The sequence below is a fragment of the Aquarana catesbeiana genome, linkage group LG05 (genome assembly GCF_042186555.1).
Source record: "Aquarana catesbeiana isolate 2022-GZ linkage group LG05, ASM4218655v1, whole genome shotgun sequence".
Classification (NCBI taxonomy): Eukaryota; Metazoa; Chordata; class Amphibia; order Anura; family Ranidae; genus Aquarana; species Aquarana catesbeiana.
Window position 1 is genome coordinate 611,451,571 of NC_133328.1, and position 13,601 is coordinate 611,465,171.

The window sequence follows — 13,601 nt, forward strand, 5'->3', positions numbered from 1 at the left end:
CAGTGAGCCACTGAGACGGCCGCTCCCCGCCCCTCCTCAGCTCAGCTCTCCAGTGAGTGTGGAGGAGCAGAGCAGGAGAGCTGCTGATTGACAGGCAGCAGCTCTCCAGTTGGGGGAGCCGAGAGAACCGAGCCATTGGCGTTGTTCAGTGGCTCGGTTCTCGGTGCAGAGACGGCGGGGGACAGATGCAGCACCTAGGCAAGTATGATTATGGGGGGAAAAAAAAAATTACCATACTTCTCTTTTAATGTAAAGTATCTCATTAGTGAGTGGAAGTGTTTATAATTATATATGTACTGTACATAGGGCAGCCATATTAGCTCGTTACATATGCTAGCTACCCCTCCTGTTCCATAGTACCACCCAGTGATCCCCTCTCAGTGTAAAGCTGGATATACACCAGTAGAATTTTGTTTGACATTTTTCGTTGTAATATTTATTAGACCATTCATGGTGTCTCTAATAATTGCTGGGATAAAATCAGCGTTCGTTTGTTTTCGACTGCAGTGATGAGAAAATTAGAAGGAACAGGATGGAAAATTGTAGTTATATGTATGAATGGCTAACAGTGTATGTGGTTGTCCTTCAAAAACTCCATTCATTCCAAAGTGGAATATTGAAAGCAAAATCTTTCAAGCAACATTCAAATATTCTGAAAATTTTCATACAAAATAATTTTTTTTTCTACAAAAAAAAAAAAAAAAAAAAAGAGAAGAAATAAAAACTTACTAGTGTATACCCAGCCTAAGCAGGAGTCAGGTCTAACCTGGTTTAAATAGACCACCTATACTCACTTGCTTGCAGTCTTCTCATTAGGCTACAGCTAAAACACAAGCTTTTTGGTAGCTCAACTGTGCTACTAAAATTGCATGATTATTCTCTAGACCAGTGGTCTCCAAACTGCAACCTGCTGGCAGATTGTGGCCTTTTCTTTGATCTGGCCCTTGGGGCACTATTCCTCCCACTAACACACCAACGATGAAGCACCATTCCTTCCACTGACACCAACAGTCAAGACACTATTCCTCCCACTGAAGCCAACGATGGGGCACTATTCCTCCCACTGAAGCCAACGATGGGGCACTATTCCTCCCACTAACAGACGATGAGGCACTATTCCATTCTCTACTGATCACAAATGCTATGTAATTTTTTCACTCCCCCCGACATTGGGGCATTTTCAACTCCTATTGGCCACAGTCCAGCCCCCTTAAAGTCTGAAGGACAGTAAATTGGCCCTTTTGTTTAGTAAGTTTAGAAAACCCCTGCTCTAGACCAGGGGTCTCCAAAACTATGGCCTCTAGTTGTTCAGGAACTGCAATTCCCATCATGCCTAGACATGAATGGGAATGTCAGAGTTTTACAATGCCTCATGGGATGTGTAGTTCTGCAACAGCTGGAGGGCTGCAATTAGAAGATCCCTGCTCTAGACAATTGGAACAAATAGCTAACTATGGCGTAAGCTAAACACACATTGTGTTAAACGCACATGATCACACAATGCTCCACTCATATGCGTTTAATGGATACTGCATTCTGCTTGTGTAGCTTACTCTATAGCAATCACGCTCAACCAGGGTTCCTCTAGAGCAGTGGTTCTCAACTCCAGTCCTCAGGACCCACCAACAGGCCAGATTTGAAGTATTACCTTGGGGAGATACAGACTAGAATACTGCAATCACTGAGAAGCAAATGATATCACCTGTGATGTATTTCAGTTATCTTGCAAACCTGGCCTGTTGGTGGGTCCTGAGGACAGGAGTTGAGAACCACTGCTCTAGAGGTTGCTAGGGGTTCCTTGAGCTGTGGCCGATTGACCTCCCATCTGATGGTACCTGCATAGTTTTGAGTCCAATGCTACGTGGCAGAGTCAGCAGCATGACGCCAAAGATCTTTAAAGATCTCCAAAGGTGACTTTCTGACCACCAATGTATGGGGCATGCTTCCCATTGGCCACCCAATGTTCGTGACATGCTTTCCACTGACAATGTTAGTAGCATTCTTCTCACTTTACACTGTAAGACCAGTGGGTCCTTCTTCCACTTTTCCCTGATTAATTAGGTTTAGCAGGGCTTCCGTGAGATCCCAAAAATATTTCAAGGGTTACTCCGGGGTTAAAGGATTGAGAAAGGCTGCTCTATAGGGAGTCATTTGCTCATTGTTCAATTGCTAAGCTTACCGAATAGTTGCTTGCGATTCTAGCAGCATGATTGAGAGATTAAAATTCTTCATGAAGATCTCAGCTGACAAAAGATTACAATCGTTTGTGTAGCTCTAACCTTGGGCGAAGTTTACGGCAATCCCTGGGAAACCAAGACCACTAGAGGGAGCATTTACAAATCTGTATATTAAAATATATTAACCACTTGCCGACCAGCCGCTGTCATTATACTGCGGCAGGTCGGCACGATCCTGCAAACCATCGTAGCCGTACGTCGGCTCCTTTAGTTGGGATAGCAGGCGTGAGCCCAAGCCGTGGCCACGATGGAGAGGATACGAGAGGAGAGGAGAGGATACGAGAGGAGAGGAGAGGATACGAGAGGAGAGGAGACGAGAGGAGAGGAGAGGAGACGAGAGGAGAGGAGAGGATACGAGAGGAGAGGAGAGGATACGAGAGGAGAGGAGAGGATACGAGAGGAGAGGAGAGGATACGATAGGAGAGGATACGAGAGGAGAGGATACGAGAGGAGAGGATACGAGAGGAGAGGATACGAGAGGAGAGGATACGAGAGGAGAGGATACGAGAGGAGAGGATACGAGAGGAGAGGATACGAGAGGATACGAGAGGATACGAGAGGAGAGGATACGAGAGGATACGAGAGGAGAGGAGAGGATACGAGAGGAGAGGATACGAGAGGATACGAGAGGATACGAGAGGATACGAGAGGATACGAGAGGATACGAGAGGATACGAGAGGATACGAGAGGATACGAGAGGATAGGATACGAGAGGATACGAGAGGAGAGGATACGAGAGGAGAGGATACGAGAGGATACGAGAGGAGAGGATACGAGAGGAGAGGATACGAGAGGAGAGGATACGAGAGGAGAGGATACGAGAGGAGAGGATACGAGAGGAGAGGATACGAGAGGAGAGGATACGAGAGGAGAGGATACGAGAGGAGAGGATACGAGAGGAGAGGATACGAGAGGAGAGGATACGAGAGGAGAGGATACGAGAGGAGAGGATACGAGAGGAGAGGATACGAGAGGAGAGGATACGAGAGGAGAGGATACGAGAGGAGAGGATACGAGAGGAGAGGATACGAGAGGAGAGGATACGAGAGGAGAGGATACGAGAGGAGAGGATACGAGAGGATAGGATACGAGAGGAGACGAGAGGATAGGATACGAGAGGATAGGATACGAGAGGATACGAGAGGATAGGATACGAGAGGATACGAGAGGATAGGAGAGGAGAGGATACGAGAGGAGAGGAGAGGATACGAGAGGAGAGGAGAGATCCTAATAGCTAGGAACCAGGATCTGTCATCTCCTATAGTCAGTCCCCTCCCCCCACATTTAGAACACACACCAGGGAACACAGTTAACCCTTTCCCTGCCAGTGACATTTACACAGTAATCAGTGCATTTTTATAGCACTGATCGCTGTATAATTGTCAATGGTTTCAAAAATGTGTCAAAAGTGTCTGTCATAATGTCGTAGTCCAAAAAAAAAAAAACCCACACGCAGATCGCGGCCATTACTAGTAAAGAAAAAAATAATAACAAAAATGCCATAAATCTATCCCCTATTTTGTAGGCGCTATAACTTTTGCACAAACCAATCAATATACGCTTATTGCGATTTTTATTACCAAAAATATGTAGAAGAATACATATATCGGCCTAAACTGAGGAAAAAACTTTTTTTTTTTTTAAAAGCAAAAGGGGATATTTATTATAACAAAAAGTACAAAATATTGTGTTTTTTTCAAAATTGTTGCTCATTTTTTGTTTATAGCGCAATAAAACTAAAAAAAAAAAAAAAAAAAAAAACTACAGAGATGATCAAATACCACCAAAAGAAAGCTCTATTTGTGGGAAAGGAGGACATCAATTTTGTTTGGGTACAGCGTCGCACAACCGCGCAATTGTCAGTTAAAGCGACGCAGTGCCGAATCTCAAAAAATGGCCCGGTCATTGAGCAGCCAAATCTTCCGGAGCTGAAGTGGTTAAATTATGAAACATGCAGAAAATTACATTGAAAATCATATCTCAGAATCAAACTGTACATCCTGAAAATACACAATAGTCTACCTATGGAGCAGTTTAATTTGCTGACTTTTACCAAGTAACATGTTAACCTATCATCTTTTGTTGCAATTGGAAAGCAGCTAATATGCAAATTAGCAGCTCTTCAGTGCACCATGTGTCTGTGTCCCTAACACAGTAACCGACCCCACTGTGCTGTAGCATACCAAGTCACAGCACAGGTTGCACAGAGTAGGTGCCCAGAAAGCTGCATTGCAATAACAGATCTGGTTTTCCTGATCTGAGCTGCCATCATAAGCTGCGAGGAAGACGTGGTTTCAAACAGGAGGCAACATTCAAATTTTTGAACCTGTCCATGGAGAGAAGGAGGTCTGATTTTTTTTTTTTGCAATTGCATTTTTTTTTTTTTTTTTTTTACATTTTTCCCTCCCCCTCTTCAAAAACAAAAAAAAAACAAAAAAAAAAAAAAAAAACACACCTATGTTACAAAGGTCGGACTAAGGCTGGCCCTACATTATACAATCTTCTTATTTAATTTCCTTCAGATTTACCGTCAACTGTCAATGTGCTGCAAGGGCCTGCCTGATTGCATACAATTTAAAATAGTTTAGGTTTGAACTCATATTATATGGCTTTGGTAACTCTGAGGCTGGGTTCACATATGTGCGAATTGGATGCATTTTTCACCCCATCCAATTTGCATGACATGGGTCAATGGCTCTCAATGGAGCCGATTCATACATGTACTGGGGTCGGCCGCGGTGCAAATTCCATAAGGGTCTTGTGCGTTTTTTGGGTGCGGTTCAGGATTCGAACTCAGGCGAAAATTCAGACTTGAACCGGTGAACAGGAACGCACCGGACCCCAGGCTGGAAACCGAGGCCGCACATATGCGAACCCGGCCTAAGGTCTGGTTCACATCTATGCAATTTGCTTTTGACCCATTTCTGCGGTGCGTTTTGCACATGCATTTGCGCCACCTTTTTTTATGTATTTTGTGGTTTTATGCCTTTTTTGTTTTGGGCCAATTAAAAAAGCAAAAATGCACTACATGCATTTCTGCAGCTTCTCCGTTGGAGTCTATTGAAATCAAAAAATGCATAGTTTTCCCCATTTAAAAAAAGTCCCTGACCATTATCAAAAACACAGCAGCGTAAAAAAAAAAAAAAAGAAGGGGAGGGGGGGACATAGGTGTGAACAGGCCTAAAGGAAGATTATACAAGAAAATTGTATAACGTATGGCCAGTCTTAGGCTACTTTCACACTGAGGTGCTGCAGAACCGCGGTAAAAACAATGAGCGTTATTACCGTGTTTTTGCCGCGTTAGTGGTAAAAATAGCGCTAACGCCCAATGCGTTTTAATCGCGTTTCAAATAGCGTTTTTTAAGCGTTAGCAAACCTGACCATGCGGTCATGTGATCTTCCCCACAGTTTCTGGGCGTTTTTAAAGCGGTACTACCGAGGTTTTACAGCGTTTCCCATTCATTTCAATTGGGACAGACGTTTTTACAGCGCTATTTTATGCGCCCCAAAGACGCTCCAAAAAAGCTGTTTGCAGGATTTTTTCCAACGCACAGCCAGCACAACGCCTCAGTGTGAAAGGTTACACTGAGATACATGGGGGGCGTTTTTCATGTGGTATTTAGGTGGTAATTTTAGCGCTAAAATGCCTGAAAAACGCCTCAGTGTGAAAGGGGCCTTATAAAAAAGCAAAAACTGCTGTGTTAATGCCATTGACAGATTTAATCTGTCATTTTTTCTATAGTTACACGTTAACCCTCTAGCATCAGTCACCAGGAGATAAAAAAAAAAAATCTATTTTCTGTAACTCATTCTTGGGTGGCCTGACCCTTTAACCACTTCCGGACCGCCGCACGCTGATATACATCCTAACTTTGAAGAGGAATATCGTTGTTATGGCAGCAGCTAGCTGCCATAACCCCGGTATCCTATTCTTCGGCCGGCAGTCCGCTTTCAGATAATAGTGGTCTCTGTGGCAGATACGCCACGAGATAACCCCTCCCACCATGCTCCGGTGCCCTCTGCCGATTACCGGAGCCGTCGGCAGCGGCAGAGGCGATCGGATGTTCTCCCTTGCTGGGTATGGAGTTAGCGGAAGATGGCCCCCACCCGTCTCCATACCATTGCAGGACAGAAGCGACGTCAAAACATCACTTCCACCCATAGCTCTTTTAGGGCCCTTTCACACTGGGGCGGCGTCGGCGGTAAAGCGCCGCTATTGTAAGCGGCGCTTTACTGTCGGTATTCGGCCGCTAGCGGGACGGTTTTACCCCCGCTAGCGGCCGAGAAAGGGTTAAAAACCACCGCAAAGCGCCTCTGCAGAGGCGCTTTGCTGGCGGTATAGCCACGCTGTCCCATTGATTTCAATGGGCAGGAGCGGTGAAGGAGCGGTGTATACACTCCGCTCCTTCCCAGCTCCGAAGATACTGCTAGCAGGACTTTTTTTCCATCCTGCTAGCGCACCGCTCCAGTGTGAAAGCCCTCGGGGCAAAGCAGCAGCACTTTCGGGTCGGTTTGCAGGCGCTATTATTAGCGCAATAGCGCCTGCAAACCACCCCAGTGTGAAAGGGCCCTTAGTGTAAATATAAGAGCTGAGGTCTTTTTGGACCCCAGATCTCATATTTAAGAGGTCCTGTCATGCTTTTTTACAAGGAATGTTTACATTCCTTGTAATAGGAATAAAAGTAAAAAAAAAAAAAAAAAAAAAAAATTGTGTCAAAGAACAGAACAGTGTAAAAATAAAAGGCAAAATATATAAGGAAAACAAAAATAAAACATTTTTAAACGCGCCCCCGTCCCGCCGAGCTCTCGTGCAGAAGCAAACGCATACGCAAGTAGCGCGCGCATATGAAAACTGTGTTCAAACCACACATGTGAGGTAGCGCCGCGATCGGTAGAGCGGGAGCAATAATTTTAGCCTTAGACCTCCTCTGTAACTCAAAATATACAACCTGTAGAATTTTTTAAACATCGCCTATGGAGATTTTTTAAGGGTAAAAGTTTGTCGCATTCCACAAGCGGGCGCAATTTTGAAGCGTGACATGTTGGGTATCAATTTACTCGGCGTAGCATTATCTTTCACAATATAAATAAAAATTTAAAAAAAAAAAAAAAGGGCTAACTTTACTGTTGTCTTATTTTTTTAATTAAAAAAAGTGTACTTTTTCCAAAAAAAGTGTGCGCTTGTAGGACCGCTGCGCAAATACAGTGTTACAGAAAGTATTGCAATGTCCGCCATTTTATTCTCTAGGGTGTTAGAGGAAAAAAAAAAATGTATAATGTTTGGGGGTTCTAAGTAATTTTCTAGCAAAAAAAAAAAAAAAAATATGTTATTAACTTAAACAAACTAACTTACTTAACGTAACTAACAAATCTCAGAAAGAGGCTCGGTCCTTAAGTGGTTAAAGAGGTGTGGAAAAAAAAAAAAAGGGACGATAGTCGCCAATTGTAATTTTTCTTTTTCAACATGCTGACTGTCATGTCTAGCCCTGATGACGATTACTGCTGCTAAAAGGGCGAGGTCTGATGGCCGTGCAAAGGTCATACCGGCTTACATTAAAAAAAAAGTTATGAGAATATGGAATACTCCGACACCTTCAGGTTACAGCCTACCTAAAGCTGCTTATTAGAGTATACACACACAGTACTGAACCATGTGCACTGCTTTGCACCTGACCTACGAAAACCTAATCCAGGAGAACTCTAAGCACATCCTATCAAAGGTAACCTGTAGTAGGGAAGTATGGCTGCCATCTCTTCAAGAAATACATGGTTGCCATGCTGATCACAATGGCTTTAGTATTTGCCAAGTCACCCGGAACAAGCATGTCAAATAGAAGCAGACTTTACTCTCTGAACTTAGCAGATCTGCTTACTAGGTCAAGGTCAGTTTTTCAAAGTAGTGAAGGCAGAGAAAGTCAGATAATTAGCATTTTCAGGAGATGGTCAGCAACAGCAGCCCTGGCATTTCCCTCAGTGTACGTTCGCTTGAATCTGAGCACCAGTCAGTGACCTCCGTGGGGAGGTCAGATTTTAAGATGGTATGAACAAACATACAATATTTGTCCCTAACCTGTAGTAGGGAAGTATGGAGGCTCCCATCTCCCCAAGAAATACATGGATGCCATCCTGATCACAATGGCTTTAGTACATGCCAAGTCATCCGGAACAAGCATGTCAAATAAAAGCAGACTTTACTCTCTGGACATAGCTGATCTGCCTACTAGGTCAAGGTCGGTTTTTCAAAGTAGTGAAGGCAGAGAAAGTCAGATAATTAGCATTTTCAGGAGATGGTCAGCAACAGCAGCCCTGGCATTTCCCCTCAGAGTACGTTTGCTTGAATCTGAGCACCAGCCAGTGACAGCCATGGTGAGGTCAGATTTCAAACATATGATCATGAGATCCCCTTTCAAATTATTCAAATGAAGCTGAAGAACTTCCATTGTTTCTAGGTGACCATGCCAACTGAAATAGTGTAAAATAGCCATTGCAACATGTGTCTCACCCAGGTGAAATTATATATCTCAGTTAATTTAAGAGGAAGGTCTGGTGAGAGAGCTCTCAGCAACCAATCAGATTCTCCCATACTGCAAAAAGAATTCTGATGGGCGCTTGTGAAGGGAACACCAAGAAGCTAAATTATAAAAACCTTGACCAAGAGTGAAGCTATTGCCTTTGACAACCAGATTTCATCCTTCTTCCTCTAGGAAAACAAAAGAAGGATTCTGATTGATGGCTACAGGCAGAAGCTCCCTTCTGGCACACATTTTCCTACAATCCCCTCCGTACAGCTCTTCCCTTGGAGACCCTCATCAATGCAAGTGTGCACATATATGACCACTGGAAGAAGTCGACAACTCTGGATGCCAAAATACAAAATATTTATGCATAGTGTTCAAATACACGATGCAGGGATTAAATCACTAAGTACACAAAAATATATATCAACATGATTGGTTCATGAAATGCGATCAGATCATCTACATCTCTTATAAAGCTATTCATTGGCTCCAAACGAAAAAAAAAAAGAAAGAAAAAGAAAAAACTGTAAACCTGTCTCTACAGCAAACCAGTAGAGGAGGAAGGCTGGGCTGCGGTAAGGGTTAACGTCAAGCCAAAACAATCATCAGCTTTCCTTTCACATGTGATGTGAATTAAACCGCCACTGAAAATGGCCTGAAGGGCTTAGAACAGCTCAATTTCGCAGCCTTCAGTTTTAATCCGTCAGTTAGCGTTATGATCGGTCCTGACCTCGTCATCCCCGTGCAGGTGGTTGGAGAGCTCCTGCAGCACGGCTGCCTTGCCGATCTGATCGTTCCGTCTCCTCTCCATGATTAGGTCCTCCAGGCTCTGAAACTCCAGTGTGTGGCTTTTCTTTTCCGAGAGCTGGATTTTAAGCCTGTAGGGCTGTTTGCCTATCCTGATCTCACCGCCGATCTTAAACTCCCTCTTGCCGTAGCGGCACCAGGCAGCGAAGCACTCAGAGTTCCTCCAGCTGAGCTCCTGGTCTTTGGCCCCCACTTGCTCCATGGCATTCTGGACCACCATCTCTGGACTGAGGGGTTTGAATTTGTACTGGTCGTTGACTATCCTGCCCCTCCTGCCCTGGCTGGCGTCGGTCATGAAGCTATTGGCGATCTCCAGTCTGTATAAGTGCACCACCTGGAAGTCCCCCACATACACCACCCAATGGGGATATTGGTTCTTGGCTACAAACTCCACCAGGTCCCCGGGCTTGCATTTGTTCAGAAGGTTCTCCGGGGAATAGGTGGTCAGCTGCTCTCCAGAGCTGAAACCCTTTTCGTAGATGCACTCATCCCTGTAGTAAACCGAGCACTCCACCTCGTTGCAGTGGTCGTACTGCAGATCTTCCTGTAGGTTTAGGGTGCCCTGCTTGTCGGAATCTTGCACCGGTTCCTCCAAGTCGTCGTCGTCCGCAGAGAAGATGTAGGAAACCCCTATCCTGGGTCCGTCGTCCTTATCCACCCCTGTGGGGTCCGCGGTGGGCACTTCTTTATAACTTAGGTGGGTCAGTTTTTCTACGTGGTTTCCCATCTCCCTGCAAAACAACAAGCACCCATCAGTACAGCCTCTTCCACCTGTTGCAGCAGCAGCTAACCAGTCCTGTGCGGCAAGGTGCCGTGAAACCTGAGCTTGCATAAAGCATACACCCCAGAGACAGCGGATGGGCTGCTTTCGTTTTCAACCGCAGCTGCGAGTGTGTTAACCCTGCATGTGCCAGATCAGTTGAAACATATAAATTGCAGCACAGGTTAACCTAAACCCACCCTCTAGATCTGAAATACAGTAAAGATACAGAAACCAACTGCTGCTTTGCAATTTCCAATACAGTTTGTAAACTGTAGCAATTTCTGCCAGAAGACAATTACATAATAACCTGTATACATTTATCTGATAGCTGCAATGTATAAGCAGGTTGTTGACAAAGACAACATTTGAAGATTCCCCTATTGAAATCTTAGGCTAGCAATCCAGGTTGCACTTGCAACATGGTCAGTTGGGCATGACCCCCAGGACATGGGTCATCAAAAACATTTTTTTTTTTAGCGATATGGACCCTGGATAACTGTAGTCCCCAGAGGGATCGCTTCACTGGTATGAGTTTGGGGACAGATAGATGTGGTCACAATGGGATCACTAGGCTATTCATCTGAATTTCACTTGCGACATGCTAAGTGGGACATGAACCCTAGGGCATGGGTAAAACACATTGTTCAACAAGACACCAGAAAAATACAATCCTCACAGGGATCCCTTCACTAGCATGAGTGTGGGGGCAGGTAGATATGCAGTCATAACAAGATCGCTAGGCTAGACATCCAGGTTTCACTTGGATCAGGGAAGTGGGGACATGACCCCTATGGCACGAGTCAAAAAATGCATTTTTTTCCAGCGTTATGGACCCAGGCAGAACTACTGTCCCCAGATGGTATAAATGTGACCAGATCCCTAGGCTTGCAATCAAGATTTCATTTGTGCCATGGTCAGTGGGACATGACTAGTGCATGGGTCAGGTCATCTAAGACCTTTTCCAATATTAAGGACTCTGGAGAACTACTGTCCCTAGAGGAGTCCCTTCACCGAGTATGGGGACAGGTAGAAGTCCTAATGAGATCCATAGGCTAGACATCCAAGTTACACTTGTGACATAGTAAGTGGGACATGACCTCTAGGACTTTGGTCATCAAATATATTTTTCAGCATTATGGACCATGGAGAACTACTGTCCTCAGATGGTATAAGTGTGGGGACAGGTAGATACAGTCATTATGAGATTCCTAAGCTAGCAACCAAGATTTAACTTGTGCCTGGATCAGTGGGACATGACAGTTAGTGCATGGGTCATCTAAGACCTTGGAGACCTGGAGAACTATGGTTCCTAGAGGGATCCCTTCACTGAATATGGTGACTAGATAGAAGCAGTCCTAATGAATTCAACAGGCTAGCCATCCATGGTCAGTGGCACATGACCACTATGGCATGGGTCATTAAGGACATTTTTCATCATTCTGGTCCCCGAAGAACTACTGTCCCCTTCATGAAGTATGGGGAAATGTTGATGTAGTCATGAGATTGCTAGCCTAACTATCCAGGGTTCCATTACAACATGGCCAGTGGGACTTCAACTCATCCCTAGGGGCATGGGTCAAAGATATCTTTCAGCATTTGTATAAACAAAATGTTTTGAAAACCAGAGGACTACTGTCCCTGGAGGGATCCCATCACTAAATCTGGGGACAGGTGGAGGTAGTCATGAGATTGCTAGGCTAGTCATCCAGGTTTCCTATGCAACACAGCCAGAGGGACCTGATCCCCAGGGGCATGGGTCATCGACGACGTTTTTCAGCGCTAAATAAAATGTTTTGAACACGGAGAATTCCTATCCCCGGAGGGGTCCGGTCACTGTGTGCGGGGACAGGTGGATCCGGTCACTGAGTGCGGGGACAGGTGGATCCGGTCACTGAGTGCGGGGACAGGTGGATCCGGTCATAGGGAGCGCTAGTTGGAAGTTCAGCAGTTCGGTGTCCAGGCAGCGCAGCGATCGGAAAAATACAAACTTACCAACACCAAGGCACGGGCTGGTCGTCTCCGTCGGGCCGGGATGTGTGCGGGAACTAGCTGATCTGCGCTCCGGGGAGGCACCATGGACGGAGCATGACGGCTGGACGGGGAGTCCGCATATACACAGCAGATCCGGATCAGCTTCTCTACACCCAACACACCTGATTGTAGGAGACACGCTTCACTCCGCCAGCCTGAGCTTCATCCCCCTCCCACCCCGGGCGGGCGGGCAGCTGAGCCCAGAGGAGTGACAGCTTAACCCTCTGCGAGCCTGCCCATAGATACTGCTGATCCTACCCATAGACAATGCTCAGCCTGCCCATAGATAGATATTGCTGATCCTACCCATAGACAATGCTCAGCCTGCCCATAGATAGATACTGCTGATCCTACCCATAGACAATGCTCAGCCTGCCCATAGATACTGCTGATCCTACCCATAGACAATGCTCAGCCTGCCCATAGACAATGCTGATCCTACCCATAGATAGACAATGCTCAGCCTGCCCATAGACACTGCTCAGCCTGCCCATAGATAGATACTGCTGATCCTACCCATAGACAATGCTCAGCCTGCCCATAGATACTGCTGATCCCAACCATAGACAATGCTCAGCCTGCCCATAGATACTGTTGATCCTACCCATAGACAATGCTCAGCCTGCCCATAGATACTGACTGATCTGCCTGCCCATAGATACTGCTGATCCTAGATCATTCTACCCATAGACTGCTGAGCCTGCCCATATACAGTGATCTGCCTGCCCATAGACAATGCTGATCTTACCCATAGACAATGCTCAGCCTGCCCATAGATACTGACTGATCTGCCTGCCCATAGATACTGCTGATCCTAGATCATTCTACCCATAGACTGCTGAGCCTGCCCATACACAGTAATCTGCCTGCCCATAGACAATGCTGATCCTACCCATAGACAATGCTCAGTCTGCCCATAGATACTGCTGATCCTACCCATAGACAATGCTCAGCCTGCCCATAGATACTGCTGATCCTACCCATAGACAATGCTCAGCCTGCCCATAGATACTGCTGATCCTACCCATAGACAATGCTCAGCCTGCCCATAGATAGACACTGCTCAGCCTGCCCATAGAAACTGCTGATCTTACCCATAGAAACTGCTCAGCCTGCCCATAGACACTGCTGATCCTACCCATAGACAATGCTCAGCCTGCCCATAGATACTGCTGATCCTACCCATAGACAATGCTCAGCCTGCCCATAGATACTGCTGATCCTAACAGTAGACACAGTTCAGC

The 13,601-nt window shown here is 45.6% G+C and overlaps 1 protein-coding gene across 1 annotated transcript; it reads right to left on the reverse strand.

Moving 5' to 3' along the window:
- Positions 1-9,099: 9,099 nt before the first annotated feature.
- On the reverse strand, positions 9,100-12,601 carry LRATD2 (LRAT domain containing 2). Its single transcript, XM_073632238.1, has 2 exons — positions 12,319-12,601; positions 9,100-10,294 (listed from the first exon to the last, which is right to left on the reverse strand). The coding sequence occupies exon 2, from the start codon at positions 10,288-10,290 to the stop codon at positions 9,460-9,462; it is 831 nt and encodes a 276-aa protein (XP_073488339.1). The 5' UTR covers positions 10,291-10,294; positions 12,319-12,601; the 3' UTR covers positions 9,100-9,459.
- Positions 12,602-13,601: the final 1,000 nt, after the last annotated feature.

Coding starts and splice junctions, on each gene's coding strand:
- LRATD2 (XM_073632238.1), bottom strand. CDS start 10,290: ATGGGAAACCACGTAGAAAAACTGACCCACCTAAGTTATAAAGAAGTG.